This window comes from Buceros rhinoceros, unplaced genomic scaffold (genome assembly GCF_000710305.1).
Source record: "Buceros rhinoceros silvestris isolate BGI_N320 unplaced genomic scaffold, ASM71030v1 scaffold31773, whole genome shotgun sequence".
In the NCBI taxonomy this organism is placed as follows: Eukaryota; Metazoa; Chordata; class Aves; order Bucerotiformes; family Bucerotidae; genus Buceros; species Buceros rhinoceros.
In genome coordinates, this window is record NW_010404718.1 from 1 (window position 1) to 14428 (window position 14428).

At 42.4% G+C, this 14428-nt stretch overlaps 1 protein-coding gene across 1 annotated transcript in view; it reads right to left on the minus strand.

The window, feature by feature from the left end:
- Positions 1 to 11245: 11245 nt before the first annotated feature.
- SALL3 (spalt-like transcription factor 3) overlaps positions 11246 to 14428 on the minus strand; it is a 13890-nt gene continuing 10707 nt past the window's right edge. Inside the window, exons 3-5 of the mRNA XM_010133488.1 lie at positions 13234 to 14424; positions 12677 to 13017; positions 11246 to 11677 (exon numbers count right to left, since the gene is read on the minus strand). Of these exons, the coding sequence (XP_010131790.1) occupies positions 11246 to 11677; positions 12677 to 13017; positions 13234 to 14424 (1964 nt within the window). The remainder of the gene's footprint in view (positions 11678 to 12676; positions 13018 to 13233; positions 14425 to 14428) is intronic.

Here is a 14428-nt window from a genome sequence, read left to right on the forward strand (position 1 = left end):
CAGCTGCGTGGTGCTTTGTTGCTGGCTGGGGATAAATGACAGTATCATTGCAGAAAAGACAAGTGTTTCAGAAACAGGGTAGTTAAACATTATTTGCTCTTTCTTTAAATATAGTTTTAAAGTGTATCATTCTGATGTGAGTACAGGTGCAAAATATACTCGCACATGGGCAAGAACAGGGTTGGCCGAAGCCTGTAAGTAAATCCATTCTATCTGCCCAGACTAGAACGTTTTCATTTCATCCAACTACAACCATTTTACTTTCCCGGCTACTCCATCCAAGCTTCCCCAGAAGGGAATAGCAGGAACATGAATCTTGCCTTCAAAGCAAACAAATCCAGACCCAGAGAGAGTCAGAGATGGCAGGCGTGACCTCTCTCCATGCCCTGTTCTCCCCTTCTCAGACATGTCTGGGACCTCAGCCGCTTTGCTTGCGGAGGAAGGCTCCAAGGAATCAAACGTTTGCTTTATCACTTACAACCACTATTTTAAATGGGCACCACAAAAAAGCAAATGCAACTACAGGCTCAGTCATAGTCCATTCTGCATGGGAAGAAGGTCTACAGGAGTGGAGAGCCATGCTCTCCATCAACGGCATTTCCTGATGAGTTTCAAACGCTGTTCGAAAGTCAGAAATCAGCCTGGAGGCAGTTAACCGCAGGAAGCTGCCTATCAGAAGAAATGCCTTCCCCTCCTGCCCAAACACAGGCATGTCAACTGATGGGGAATTATATTCCTTACCTTTTCCGCCTCTTGGCTCCCTCAGATCTCCACTACTACTGTTTTCTCTAGGACAGATGTTAGCCTTCCACCTTTTCTTCTTACCCTACCCGATGCAGAAATATCTGCATCAACTGTATGCTGCAGCAGCTCAAAGCAGTGCAGAAACAGGCCTTATGCTCTGGCTGGACTGGTACCCTGGCTGAATCAATGAGGAGAGAGAGCATCTGCTAGGGCCGGTGGTGGCCTAAGAAATCTGCAGTGTTGTCACAAGGCTCTGTTTCAACTACAGCTTTGTGGCAGACCTGCCTCCTTCCCACCCTCTTCCCCGCCTCAGACAATAAACTCTGTTCCATCCAGTTCTCTCTGCCTACAGCCAATTCACTAACTGAGAAGCAGAAAGCTCTGCTGAGTTTCCCCACATCTCTAGGACACTTTTTTCATCACTTCTGAGGAGTGGCTGTCTGCCTCCCAGTCCTCCTTCAGCCTTTTGGTCTCTTGAAGACACAAGCTGAGCAGAACTGCAGTGACTCTGCTGGACTCCACCGGTCTGCCCATCCTTAGTCTCTCCCTGAATCTGTTCAGCAGCACTTCAAGAATTTTCCCCAGCAAGTTCACTCAGCTTCTTCAAAGAAAATAAAGCCAAATTACAACAAACCCATCAAATGCACAGTTTGCCAAGGTTACAGAAACAGTTCAGCCTTGCAGTAAGGCTGAAAGGTCAGTTTTGTGAGACCAGAACACAGGCAATGAGTCCTGAAGTGCTGCAGATAGTCCTGGCTAAGTGCTTCGTTTAGCTGGGATGTCCTTTATATGTTCCGAAAGAGCCCAGGTAATTTGTTGTTTTACTACTCTAACTTGCAATAGGCCAACATATATAGCAGTCAGTGGAGCAATTACAGCTTTAAAGTTTGACACTGGGGCAAAAACAGGGCTGATAATTACAAGTGAGTGATTTTCAGAGTGTGAAATACTGAAGAAAACTAATAAATTCTAAGTAAGCTTTGTCTTAAGGCATATAAGCAAAATCACCCAGTTAAAAACATGCAACATGTGTGTACTATGTGTTACTTCTGTCCTGTATTCTTTGCAGGCATCGCATAAAAAGAGACTTTTTTCTAGATGTGTAACAGCCCAGATCGCTCTACATCACTTCTTTATGTCTCCCTTTCATTTCCTTCCTTCTCTCTCCTCCTGTGTACTTCTCTCGTCTTCTGCTTACCTAATTCTGTGCTGAGGTAAGGCTGCCCACATCACTTTATGCCAGTTATTGCCTCCAGCTTTTGCTGTAACTTTAAACGACCTTTTTTGATCATTCTGATAAAAAAGTTCTAATAAGCAATTGAAATTGCAGTGTCATTCTGGGAGAGAAGAGTGCCCTCACAGTTCCCACATACTAACCACAAAATAACTGCCAGAGGAATATATGTAACATGGATACATCACTGCATGAGAAATATGAACTTCAGACTTGGGCACAAGCTAATGGGAGTTTGTTCGACTTCAGAACAGAGAATCAGTTATCAACTACGAGGTCATTTTAGAGGCTGTGCCCTGCTTACAGCTGTAACCGAGAGAATGGAGAAAACCCTACCCTGCTCAGCCAAAGGTAAGAATATAAAGGAGGGCAGTATCTGATGTCTAAACAAACCAACCCATCAAGGTGATGGGTGTCTGTTATTTCTCTGAATGCTTTCACTTACACTACAGCTAGTTATTTAGCACTACATACTGCGAAGAGGAACGCACAGCTTGCCAGGACGCTAAATAACACAGAAAGAAGCTGGTTATTAGAATAACAAATAGCAAAAGTCAAACATGAGCTGAGAAATGCTTACCTCAAGTTAAAGAACCTGCATACAGACGAGTTAAAAACAATACATGAAAAATCCCTATCGAAATCACTGGCAGAGCTTCAGCCCTATTGTAACGCTCTAATCACGTCAGTTTGGAGTGCTCAGGAGAACTGTCATATCCCTGTCTTGCAATGGCGCAGCAGGGGTTCTCCTCTGTTTCTGACACCCTGTTAAGGTCTTACTGTTTTACTGGGTGCTTTTTCTGGCGGTCAGGTATGGTATGGATCAAGGATCCCAACCCCATGGGCAAGTTCTAACCTTGGTAGACCATGAAAGACATCCCAGAGATTCAGCTATGGCATGACTTCAGCAGCTGAAGTCTGCTTTTGGCTCTTACTTAATCAGCCAAAGTTTTCCTTTGATTTTCTGACTCAAGACAAGTAAAACAAGGCAATTCATTTGAAGCATTTGAGTGAAACTTAGCATTTTACCATTCTCCATAAAAGTCAGTTCTGAGAAATCCTTATCAATATCTCAAACCTCCAAAGACAGCCCCAGCAGCAGTCAGGAGGTGTGACTGGAAGCCACCTCCTCACAAACGGCAGAAGAATGCTCAATACTCTGGCAGGCAGGATTCCATTGCTATCCCAAAACCAGAAGCTGGAAGAGCACTTGATTCAGAAGTACTGGCATCGCACTCTTTCAGTTCCGTATTATTTTTGAGTACTGTTGCTAGGTTCATTTGAATAGTCATTACAACGATTTGAAGTAGGCTTTAAATCTTGAAGGATTTTTCTCTAAAATATGAGCAATGTTTCTACATTTTACGAGCTAGGCTCCTCGAAAGGAGGTTGCACTTGATGTGGAAACTGAGAAGAGTAATCTCACTGGACTGCAGGCAGAGCCGAAGAAGATTTCTAGGCATCTTTGGAATGCATTATCCTCTCAAAAGCCTATATGGTGGAACCGTATCATTCTAAGAACATGGTAGAATGTTTAGTCCATTTAAAATACAGCTAATTTGCCTTGTTAGAAGAAATCCTTGAATGTTTTAACAATGGGAATGAGAAGTGCAGACTAAGTGCTGAATCTATCGTAATTCCCAAGTCAAAGCTGCAAAACTGTATGCATTTTGGGGGTTGAGAGTGTTTTTTTTATGCTATAGTTCTGTATCCATCATCCTGTGTTCAGGGTAGTGAATTGGTAAATTAAACTGTCTACTGACATTTTTTTAGGCAAAAATGGAAGATAAATTGATTTTATTAGATGCTGGTGTTTGGTGAGATTGAACATCCCCAAAGAGATTTCAAATGGAGCTGTTGTCGTACTAATTTGCACACCGCGCTTTTTTCTCCTCTTTTTTTCCTTGATTAAAACCTTAGTAAGGAACTGCTCAGACCTTGGGAGTTGCTAGGCTTAACTGTAGGCCAGCATGTGCCAAATACGCCACAGCACGAAGTCTTCAGCTGTCCTCCAGCACACTGTGTGTAAGCAACTGGCAAGCCTCTTCTCCCCCTGCCTCCCAGGGCTTCGGGTATTGGATCGCTACGCAGTGTATCTGAGCCTAATTGTACTCATTAAGGGGCTACTCTGGCGACACAAGTATTCAGGAAATATTATTCCTGATTAAAAATGCGTATATTCTGTTTTTTTTCTAACACTATGGAGTAGGGATAAGCTGGAAGCGTGCTTGGGACATTCACGCACGCGAACATTGACCAGACAATCCTCCTGGTTTCAGGAGTTTCCCCACCTCAACTCCTGAACGAACGTGTCTAAACATTTCCTGAGCCGATGAGAAAGTCTAATGAGAAGCTGCACCCAGGGGCACACTGTGCGGCTTCCCCTAGACATCTTGTTGGCTTGAGCAGTGAATCCTTGTGAAGCTCGTGATTATTGGGGAAATCTGCTGTGTTGGTTGCGTAGGAGTATGGCTCTGTTTCTTTATGGATGCTAGTACCTCATATTCTTCTATTTTCTGTTGGCTTATTCTGGTACTGTGCCCACGTTTGTGCTTAATGCTGCTATACATGTCACGACATTTATATTCGTTGCTATTCACCTCATACATGACCCTTTTATTTTTCTCCCATTTAGCAATGGAAATATGAAGGCAGAAAGAAAATGCTATTTATTGTATTCACTTGAGCATTACTTCCACCTCAACATTTTATGTGAGTAGTTCCATCGAAATAATAGCGAAGTTTGGTTATCCCTTTTTACAGTTTGCTCCTTGCACAGAACACAGTAGCCACTAAGTGAATGTACTTTTGATGCAGGTTGTGGGCAAAACTAACATGCTGTTATTTTAACAAAGTCTGGAAAACCAAGATCAGCCTGAAAGAGTCTCCAGATATAACGGAACTAAGATGTTGGCTGGTAACCAGAATGGGGTGATGGAAAGAGAGATTCTTTAGACCAGATTACCCCTCCGTTACTCATAGCTCTGCTCCATGACATGCCTGAGTGAAATCAGTGAGACTAACATCACTGAGGACACCTTAAACAAAGCTAAACCAACAACTTGTCTAATATTTAAATAAAAAAGACAAGAGTAGTAATGGAATTGGCTAAGCTAATGTATTTAGCACGTGAACAGTTGCTACAGAGGTTGCTTAACTGAGTATTGTCAATCAGACAGATAGTTCTGACCTGTAAAAACATGCTAAACACAGTCTGCCAATCTGGGAATCGAATTATTTTCTGTTCAACACCCAAACAATAGCAAGCATTACCTTTGGAAGTATTTATTTATTTTGACATACTTATATACAGTGAGTGACTCATCCTGATATAATGGTTTGTTTCAACATAATCTAAGTAAAAACCTTTATGACTCAGTGAAGGTTTTTTAATACGTCTGAGACTTAGAAACTTTCCTCACAAGCCTTCATAATCATAGTGACAATATGTCTTTTTTCCAATTTTTGTGTCTTTGCTGAGGGCCAACACCATTTACCGATGTTTTAGTGGCATCCCCAACGGATAATGCTTGAGCAAAATACTCAACACACAGTTTGAAATGAATTCTAAGCAGCTAAAGAAAATTCAAACGTACATGTTTATAGGTACATGTATATTATATATCGGTGTATAATAATATATACACACACATTTATTTTAACATTTAGCTTTAATAGCAAAAAGTACAGTAGAATTCCACTGATAGCAAGATTTGATTCTAGATTATCCATAGAAAATTGGTGCACTTTTTCTGAAAATCAATACAAGCTCAAAACAAACTGTGATAACAGATAATTCTCTGCCGTGGTCTAAACCCGATAACCAATTTGAACATCTAAATAATTGAATTAAACCCTACAGTAATCAAATAGATACTTGATAATGAAATACCTCCACTGGAAAATGTTACTGAGTAAAATTCTGTATCCATCCCAAGCAGGTGAGTGTACAACATTTAGGGTAAGGCCTCTCAGTCCTGACTGGAGCCCGTAGGTACTACTGGAGTACAAATAATAAATAATAGTACACGTACTGTAAACTCTCTAAAATCAGCAATAATACCAAGCGTTTTCCATCTTTGAAACACTGTACAAACATAAAACTATTCCTCACAACACCCCTGTGAGGTAGGTACAAAAGTATCACCCCATCTTTTCTGATAGGGCAACTCATCCCAAATACTACAAGGTGCTAGCGGACTCTGCAAGGGGCAGGTCACCTCCCAATTCCCAGCGGCCCCAGAAGTGTGGAATTCCCAAGCAGAATCAGAGTCTAATTAGCGACTTGCCCACATCCCTAAAATATGTCGGTGGCACAGCCCAGAGCTGTTGGCCTTCACATTTGTCACTTTGTCAAGTGACCAAGACATTCTCCCTTCTGAAAAAATAAAATACTCTAAATTTTGTGCTGTGACATGCACAAAAGTGTTTTTCTTTTCATAAATCTGCTGATACCTTTAATATCTGCAAAGGGAAGGCTTCTTCCTGTGAGGGCGTGCCTTGGGCCGCAGAGCCTTAGCAAGAATCTCACCTCCTACTTTTATGCAGAAAAGTTACAGGTTCTTTTATTCATTTGTATGAAGAAGGACTGATTATTCATACGATGACATCACGTTCTGTATTAAGGGGCACAGTCGTCTTTTTTTTTTTTTTTTTTTTTTAATTAGATTCAGCTTTCAGGACCTCCTCCAGAACTGGGATAATCCTGTGGTATGTACTAAAATATACGTATTCTCTTTTCCCTCTGTTTAAAAATAAAGCCCAGAATGCTTCTGCCTAGACATACGTTTACTATACTACACAGCCAGCCAGTGCTTGGGTGACATGTGACAAAAAGCAAGACATCTGAACCTGGAAGCGGTCCCTCATGCACCGGTACACACCTGGAGTAGCTCCACTGAAGCCCACGGAGTTTCAGTGTGTAAAAGGAGGCGCAGGGGTCAGGCTCAGGACCTCCATCCTCCCGACCATCGGTGGCTGCCCTGCCCCAGCAACCCTAACAAGCGTCACGCCCTCGCCTGCCAACGGCACATTTGTCAGCAAATCCTGTGAGCTACGCACATACCTGATGACATCTCTGATGACTTCATCGTTCGTTATGCTAGTGTTACACAGGGATGCAAAAAAGAGGCAGCGCTTTTGACTTCTGCAGAATTGGAGAAAAAGGGAAAAAATAAAACACAGTATCTTCCAAAAGACAGAGTGCATGCAGAGAAGTGAATTAAAGGCCACACAAATACAGCGCAAACGGAGCTTCAGAAAAAAACAAAGTATTTGCCAAGATAGAAAGGAATAAATAGATAAAGGAACAGATAATATACTGAGGGCTAATATAAACAAAAGAAAAAAAGGGCAAAAAAGTAGTTATGTCATAAATCCTTTCTAATAACTTGTGTTAAAATGTAAGTAAAGAGTTTGAAAGCCTTGCTGAAATTTTGATTTGTAAAATAACCCTCCCCTCAAAAAATCGTAACAAGCAATTTTTCTGATTATATAGAGCTCCTACGTGGCTCTATTTTTAAACACGTGGAATTCAGCAGACTTTTACCATTTTTATCTGTGTAGCACATTTTATTATTTAATGTCTTCCTATAATAAAAAAAAATAACCCATACGTGTTTAAAAATAGAAAACATTCTGCCTTTCTTGGGAGGGGGGAGAGAGAAGGGGAAGGCAGGTCATTTTCCTGCTGTGTTTTGAACGGAACCCTAACTACGAGCGCTCCTTTGCCTTCCTGCTCTTTTGCATATCACGTTTTCTCTCAGCGAGGCTCAGGGATGTGCGTGCAGGAACACAAGCACAAACCTACTGTTGTTGAGTCACCAAAGGAAACCCAGACCTTCCTTGGGGAGGTCTTATAAAACAGAGCATCTTCATAACAAGGCTACTGAAAAATGATTGATACAGATTTTTTTCTCTTTTATTTATCTTTTGTCTGTTTTAAATGCAGCAGGCATTCATCACCGGATTATAACAGCTTGAAGGTTATCAAACATAGAGCTTTTTTGTCTGATCTTAAGAATGTTAATACTTCCATTTAAATCAACGTGAAAAAATAAGCTGGGTAAAGTTAGACATGCTTTGATAAATTAGGGTCTTGGAAAAAAAAAGAGAAACAAAGCCACAGGTTTAACAGTACAGGTTATGTCATTTGGAATGAATGGATGCGAGTTGTCAATTTTTTTCTTTTTTAGTTTTCTTTTGTTTTGGGTTTGTCTGGGGGTTTTTTTTGTATTTTAGAATTTGAACTGCTCTTGATAGATTTGTTGCCCAATGTTATCATGCAGTGTATGGTGAATATTAGGCAGATGTTTAACACCATGAAAAGGAGGGGTTTTGGTAGGCAGTACTCGACAAGTGCTCGGAGAGCAGTCAGTCTGAAACAGCAGTCTTTCCAAAAGCTGTTTCCCCCCTCCAAAATGTTTTTTTTTTTTTTCTTTTTTTGTTCTGCTGTCTTGCCAGAAATGCCTTTACATGGAAAAAAGACTTTAATAATTCTACCCCTTTGCACCGTTAATATGTGTTAGAATAGCATTTGAATATGTCGACCGTATTCCGATTTTCAGATGCGACGATCAGAAGTCATTGACACCAATCTACCACAAGTGACCTTAGTCTCATACCTTGCTCTGTTATTAGAATAATCAAGGAACGCAATTCAGAAATAATATTACATCCTGCATTTTATTCAATTCCATATGACAAAAATAGTAACCTAGACTAAGACATCCATTTCAATCAGTAGATGTGTCAAGCCAACAAGATTTAATAATAAAAAATATTGGATCTAGGTAACAATTCCCAGCTGGTTCAGGGAGGCTCCTAGCCCTACATGGTATCACAGTATAAAAATAGTGTCTCTCTTCACCATGCAGAGAGGAATGACCTAACCCTGAATACAAAATGGGGTCAGTCTTACTGTACCATCATCAACCATCTTATATACAACACTTTACATCTTTTCTCCTTTTTTTCTTTTTCATTTTTTCTTCTCTTTTTTTTTTCTTTCTTTTTCTTAAGTTATACACATCTTTTAGGGAATAGAGATAACACTACATGGTACCAAATACTAACAAAAAGAAAAATCACACCAAAAATGACACAGATAAATAAAAACATTCAATTGCTGAAATACAGCAACATTAAGCCACCTCAGTTTTTTTTTTTTTCAATGCTTGGAAACACCCCTAACCACCAACACGCTGTGGCAAAAAATATGTTGTATTGTAGAGGTGTTACAGATAGATAATTTTGCTTATATATAGATAAATCTATCTATATATCTCTATCTCATCACTGTAGAGGATGGAGCTGTAGAGTTCATTGTTCATTTCCAACAGAAACGAACAGCTAGTAAGTCTCTGAACCTCTTTTCGCTCCATTACATGATGGCAGAAATAGTCCATCCCCTTACAGTAATGGTTTCTGTTGTGTAAGAAAGATTGTCCTATTTTTCAGTCTCAACTGAGAAGACCTCACTGTCTCATTCGTCCTTCAGGGGCACAGAACTCCTCGCGCTGTTACCCAGCTACCCATAATGTCCCTCGAGCAATTCTGCTGGACGGGAGTTCGTAGTGTCGGCTCCACCACGCTTGTAATGCACAAAAATGAGGTAGTACGCAAAACGTTTACTGTTCAAGTTGCGATGAAGCCCCAGTCTCCTCAGCATCCCCATCCTAGCTCACGAGTGGAACCGTTCCCTTTAGTTACTTGGTGTAATTTAAACAACGCAACCAGTGGAAGATTCGGTTTGATTCATCGGAGTACCTTGTGCTTTGGAGCACTCTGTGAAGGTAATCGGCAACAGTCGGGTATAAATACAGAATATTTGTACGTTCCTACTGCTCAGGCTGCCCAAGAGTCAATATTTTGTCGACACCTTTCTCGTGGGTATGTGTGACAGAGACACAACAGATGACAGTCAAATTAAACCTACCCAGTGTTCTCCCTCCTCTACCCTAGACTTGTATTAACACCACACTCCTAAGATAAACGTGTCAGAATTCTGTCGGGGGGGTGTCACGCTTTTAAGTGGGCTTTGTAGAAACGTGATTGAATCATTTCCATTCGAGAAATGGCAGGCCCCGTATTTCCTTACGATCCGACAGCTCTCTGTGGCTTTGCTGCTTAGTTCATAGAGACCTCTCAGTGTCTGACCTTAAAACAAAACACGGAACGGCAACAGGGTTCTCCTCCTTACCCCTTCAGTCGAAGTCCTATTTATAAAATAGTTCACATCTTTGTTCGGTTTCAAATTATAGACAAACCTCCCTAATACAAAATACTAAAAGTGCAGTAGTATAAATTAAGAGTTTGCAACCACATTATACAAACATTACCTTTTTATTGTACAGCTTGGACAACAGGGAGGGTTTACTGCTTATAATGCTGTGAATAATTTATGGTGCTAAGGTTTGTCTGTAACTTGTTTTCCAATCATCGAGCTAAAGTCCACACTACATTTTTTTTTTCATTTAATAGAACAACTGTCCACATAGCAGCTACAAATATTTAAATAAAAAAAGGTTTGTTACTGACAGGTACTTGTACATGAAAAGCATGCTATCTTTCCCAGGAAAACTTCACAATCTTGCCTGCATTGAAATAAACCACTTCTTCATAGTAAAACAAAACTTGCTTTAAAAAAAAAAAAAAGAGAAAAGAAAAAAAAGAAAGAAAAGAAAAATCACATAGCCAGATGTATTTTGCAGTACAAAAGCGTCATTTAAGTTTGGGGCTAGTATATTGTCTGTTACCCGCATAATCTTAACATTATAAATACTACAGACAAGGATACTGTAATAATACACAGCGCTGGGGTACTAAATCACTTATTTAAGATTAAGATTCCTAAAAACAGAGTCCAAGTCGCTAACTAATCAGAACAAAACCAGCGAATCGGTGTGACGGGACGCCGTACTGAAGCCCCGTTCCGCGGCTGACGGTAAGTTTGGTGAGAAGCACAGTGGATGCAGACTAGCCTCTCTCTGGTTCTAATGACGTTATCCCATGGTTTGTTTTTTGTTAAATTAAAAGGTTTCAAGGTTCTCAGTAACAGTCAAACTCACTGTTGAAAGAAGTACCATGCAGATCTTGCAAGACAACTTTTCAGCAGCCACAAAGTTATGTGTTTCTGCTATGGGTAAAACTTTAAGGGGAATCTATGCGTTTAGGTCAGGAAACTAATGCTTAGCTTCAAAAGCTGTACACGGAGCGGGACAAGTGGTGTGTCGAGTGCAGTCCAACAGTTATTCAGAATGAATGCTTTTAATTTATGCCAATCTCTTTATTATCCTCAATAAATCTGGTGAATGGCCGACTGGCTCCCGTTTCAGAACTTGCTTTGTCCAGACCGACAATGGGAGGGCTGCTGCCTGTGCGAGCTTTGTCCATGCCACCGGTAAGGTTACTCAGAGGCGGGATGGCGCCTCCACCGAGACTTACTGGGAGCTGGGGAATGCCTCCGTTCTGTATGACAGAAATCTCATTGTTCTTCATGGCAAGTCCGTTAGTGATAGCTGCGGCATATTGGTTCCAAAAATTGGGGTCAACGTTCATGGCCCGAGCTGCCAAATCCTTCTGGAACATCTCGGAGAACTTGAGCGCGTCGCCACCGAGCAGAGCCATGGGGTTTTCCACGGAGAGGCGGCGGCCACGGCGTGCGGGGGCATTATTCCACATGTGGGTTCCCATGTGAACCTGCGGAGCAAACGGGGACAAGAAGCACCCCCAAGTTAGCGTGTTCTGGTGAGGCTGCTGGCCTGAAATGCTGTCGCTTACAGTATCGCTTGCTTTTTTTAAAAAAAAACGCCTTTTAATTCGCATGGAGAACAAATCATTTCCAGTTAAGACACAGTTCTAAGGCTTGGTCAACCTATACAAAGAAAGCCCAGCTCCGCAGTAATTTTTCAGTGTGCATTTGTTTCTCCTCAGTGAAAACAAACGCGGCGCCGCAAGAATAAAAAGTTCACACCCTCTTAGGTCAGACAATTTCACATGCAGGCTGGAAGTCCTCACATGCTGAAGATTAACAAGGGCATTACTTGTACTGGGAGACAGGCGGGCTTTTTCTGCCCTTCGCCTTCTTACATCTCGTCTATATTCACAGTATTTTATCTCATGTCAGAGGCATTGATTATTTTGCTAAATTTAATATTTCTAAAGAGGACATTTACAAATTTATTCCGCAGGCTGTGTCCTGATGGTGAACCAGTCTGCAGGAATAAGAAGCACCAGTCCTGTAGCAACCCCCTGTAAATCAGTGGGGAACAGCTTTCTAGTCTGCAATGACTGCAAAGCAGAGCGGCAAATGGGAACGGGAGAGGCACCCGATGAGCTCGGAGCAAGCTCGGCACGTCTGGTTCATAGCAGGGTTATTTTGCACCGACGGTCCACGAGAACTGCCAGAACACGTACATCACCCGACTGCGTGTGCCATCACGCCTGTCAGGAGAACTACAATGTGTGTGTGCACAGACACCCAGACACAATTTGGAAGTTCATATCATGGCACAGCCACTTCTTGGTCCCTATCTTCAACACAACGGAAGCCTAAGAACCATCACTGTACAGCAAGCGTTCGTGGAAGCTCCCTTCTCTTCTGCCTTTGGGACAAACGCTTCGCACTAAAACCTGCTGAGTTCAAGCACAGTGCCTTCAACCCCCCCCAAGCCTTTACAGTTTTATTTGGCCTCTTACCTTCAGATTCCCCTTTGTGGTAAAAGCTCTACCACAGATTGTGCAACCAAACGGTTTTTCACCAGTATGGGTGCGCTCGTGTATCTGCAGTGCACTTGCTGAGGAGAAGGTCTTCCCGCACGACTGACAGTTGTGCTGCTTGGGAGTCCGGCGAGGGGGGGGTGCCAGCATAGGGGTGATCCCTGGACTCATCACTGTCTGTGGTGCAGCAGGAACCTGGATTCCAGCTGGAAGCGAGGGAACCTCACCCAAAGAGATCGGCTTGCTGTGACCATTCACTTCCATTTTGATCATGGTAGGTGCTGTACTGGTGACCAGGCTAGGAGTACTTTGGCTGGGACCTAGAGTAAAGTTGGGTTCAAATAACTGAGAAGGCAGCTCTTTTAATTTGTGCGTCAGTAAGTGCTGTTTTAAATTACCCATAGTGGAACACCCACGACTGCAGACTGTACAAACAAATGGACGTTCTTTAGTATGGCTGCGGTAGTGAATTTCCAATGCACTCTTACAAGCAAAAGGCTTGCCACAGATATTACAAACAGTACTTTTAAACTTACCACGTTCTCTGTTCAGGAACAGCAGGCTAAAAGGAGCCTCCTCTTTGATGACTGGTCTTCCCGGGTTCGTGGATGTCAGATCTAATGCGCCTCCATTTTCAGTTGCGGGCGGGGGACTGTCAGGTTTTTCTGTCTTTAATTGTATTTCTTGTGGCTCTTCCTGGTTACTGAGACCTGGGGACTTTGATCTGAAGCTTTCACTATTGCTATTTACAGGAGACAAAGCTTGCATGGAGGAAGAAGACTCTGACATTGCAGGGCTGCCTGCACTCTGGCTTTCGAGATCACCCACGGCTGATGAGGAGTCGTTGCTCAAATGGTCACTTTCCCCTGATCCATTTTCTATGGATTTTAAACTGGTCAGCTGCTGACAGTTCATGACAGAATCAATCATTTTCATTTGATTCTCCAAAGCAGCAATACTGGAGATCACAGAAGGTGGCGAAGAAGGACATGACCCAGAGTACGAGATAAGGGGTTTGGATGAGTCGCTGGCTGTGTCCTTTAGCTCGGGGTCCTCTTCCATAGAATTTTCATCAATGTCATCATCGAAGTTGCTCAGTGTGTCAACGTTCTTCTCGTCGTAGGAAAGCTCTGAGTCCATGGCGTCCTGGAAGCCCTCTGGCAGTGGTGTGTTTGGAATTTGCCCGCCCATGTGCATACGAATGTGCTGCTGAAGAACAACCGCATTGGTAAATTTCTTCTGACAAATGGGACACGAGTGCTGTACCCTAAGTGGTGGCTTCGCTCGATGAACTCCAAAATGTGTTTTCAGATTGCCTTTCGTAGTAAAGGCACGTCCACAAATTTTGCATTTAAATGGTCTTTCTCCAGTATGTGTTCTGTAATGCATCTTGAGAGCGCTCTGACAACTAAGCACGCGGTGACAAATGACGCATTGATTTGGATCTGTCATCTTCTTATCAATGTTCTCCACTAGCTGTTGGAGCTTTGAGGTTTCTGACGTTTGCATAGAGTCTAGCAGACCACCAAATGGAAACTTTGCTTTAAACTGGTCAGACACTGCTGGAAGCACAGGGTTTGGGAGGCTCGTTGCAACAACGCTGCTGTCTGTAACAGCAGTAGGAATTGAGGACGTGGAAGCTGCAGAAACTTGCCCGCCTGCAGAAAGGTCGCCGAGCCGCGTGCTCGTGGGAGGCAGAGTGACAGGTTCTGCCTTGGTCAGAGACAAGCC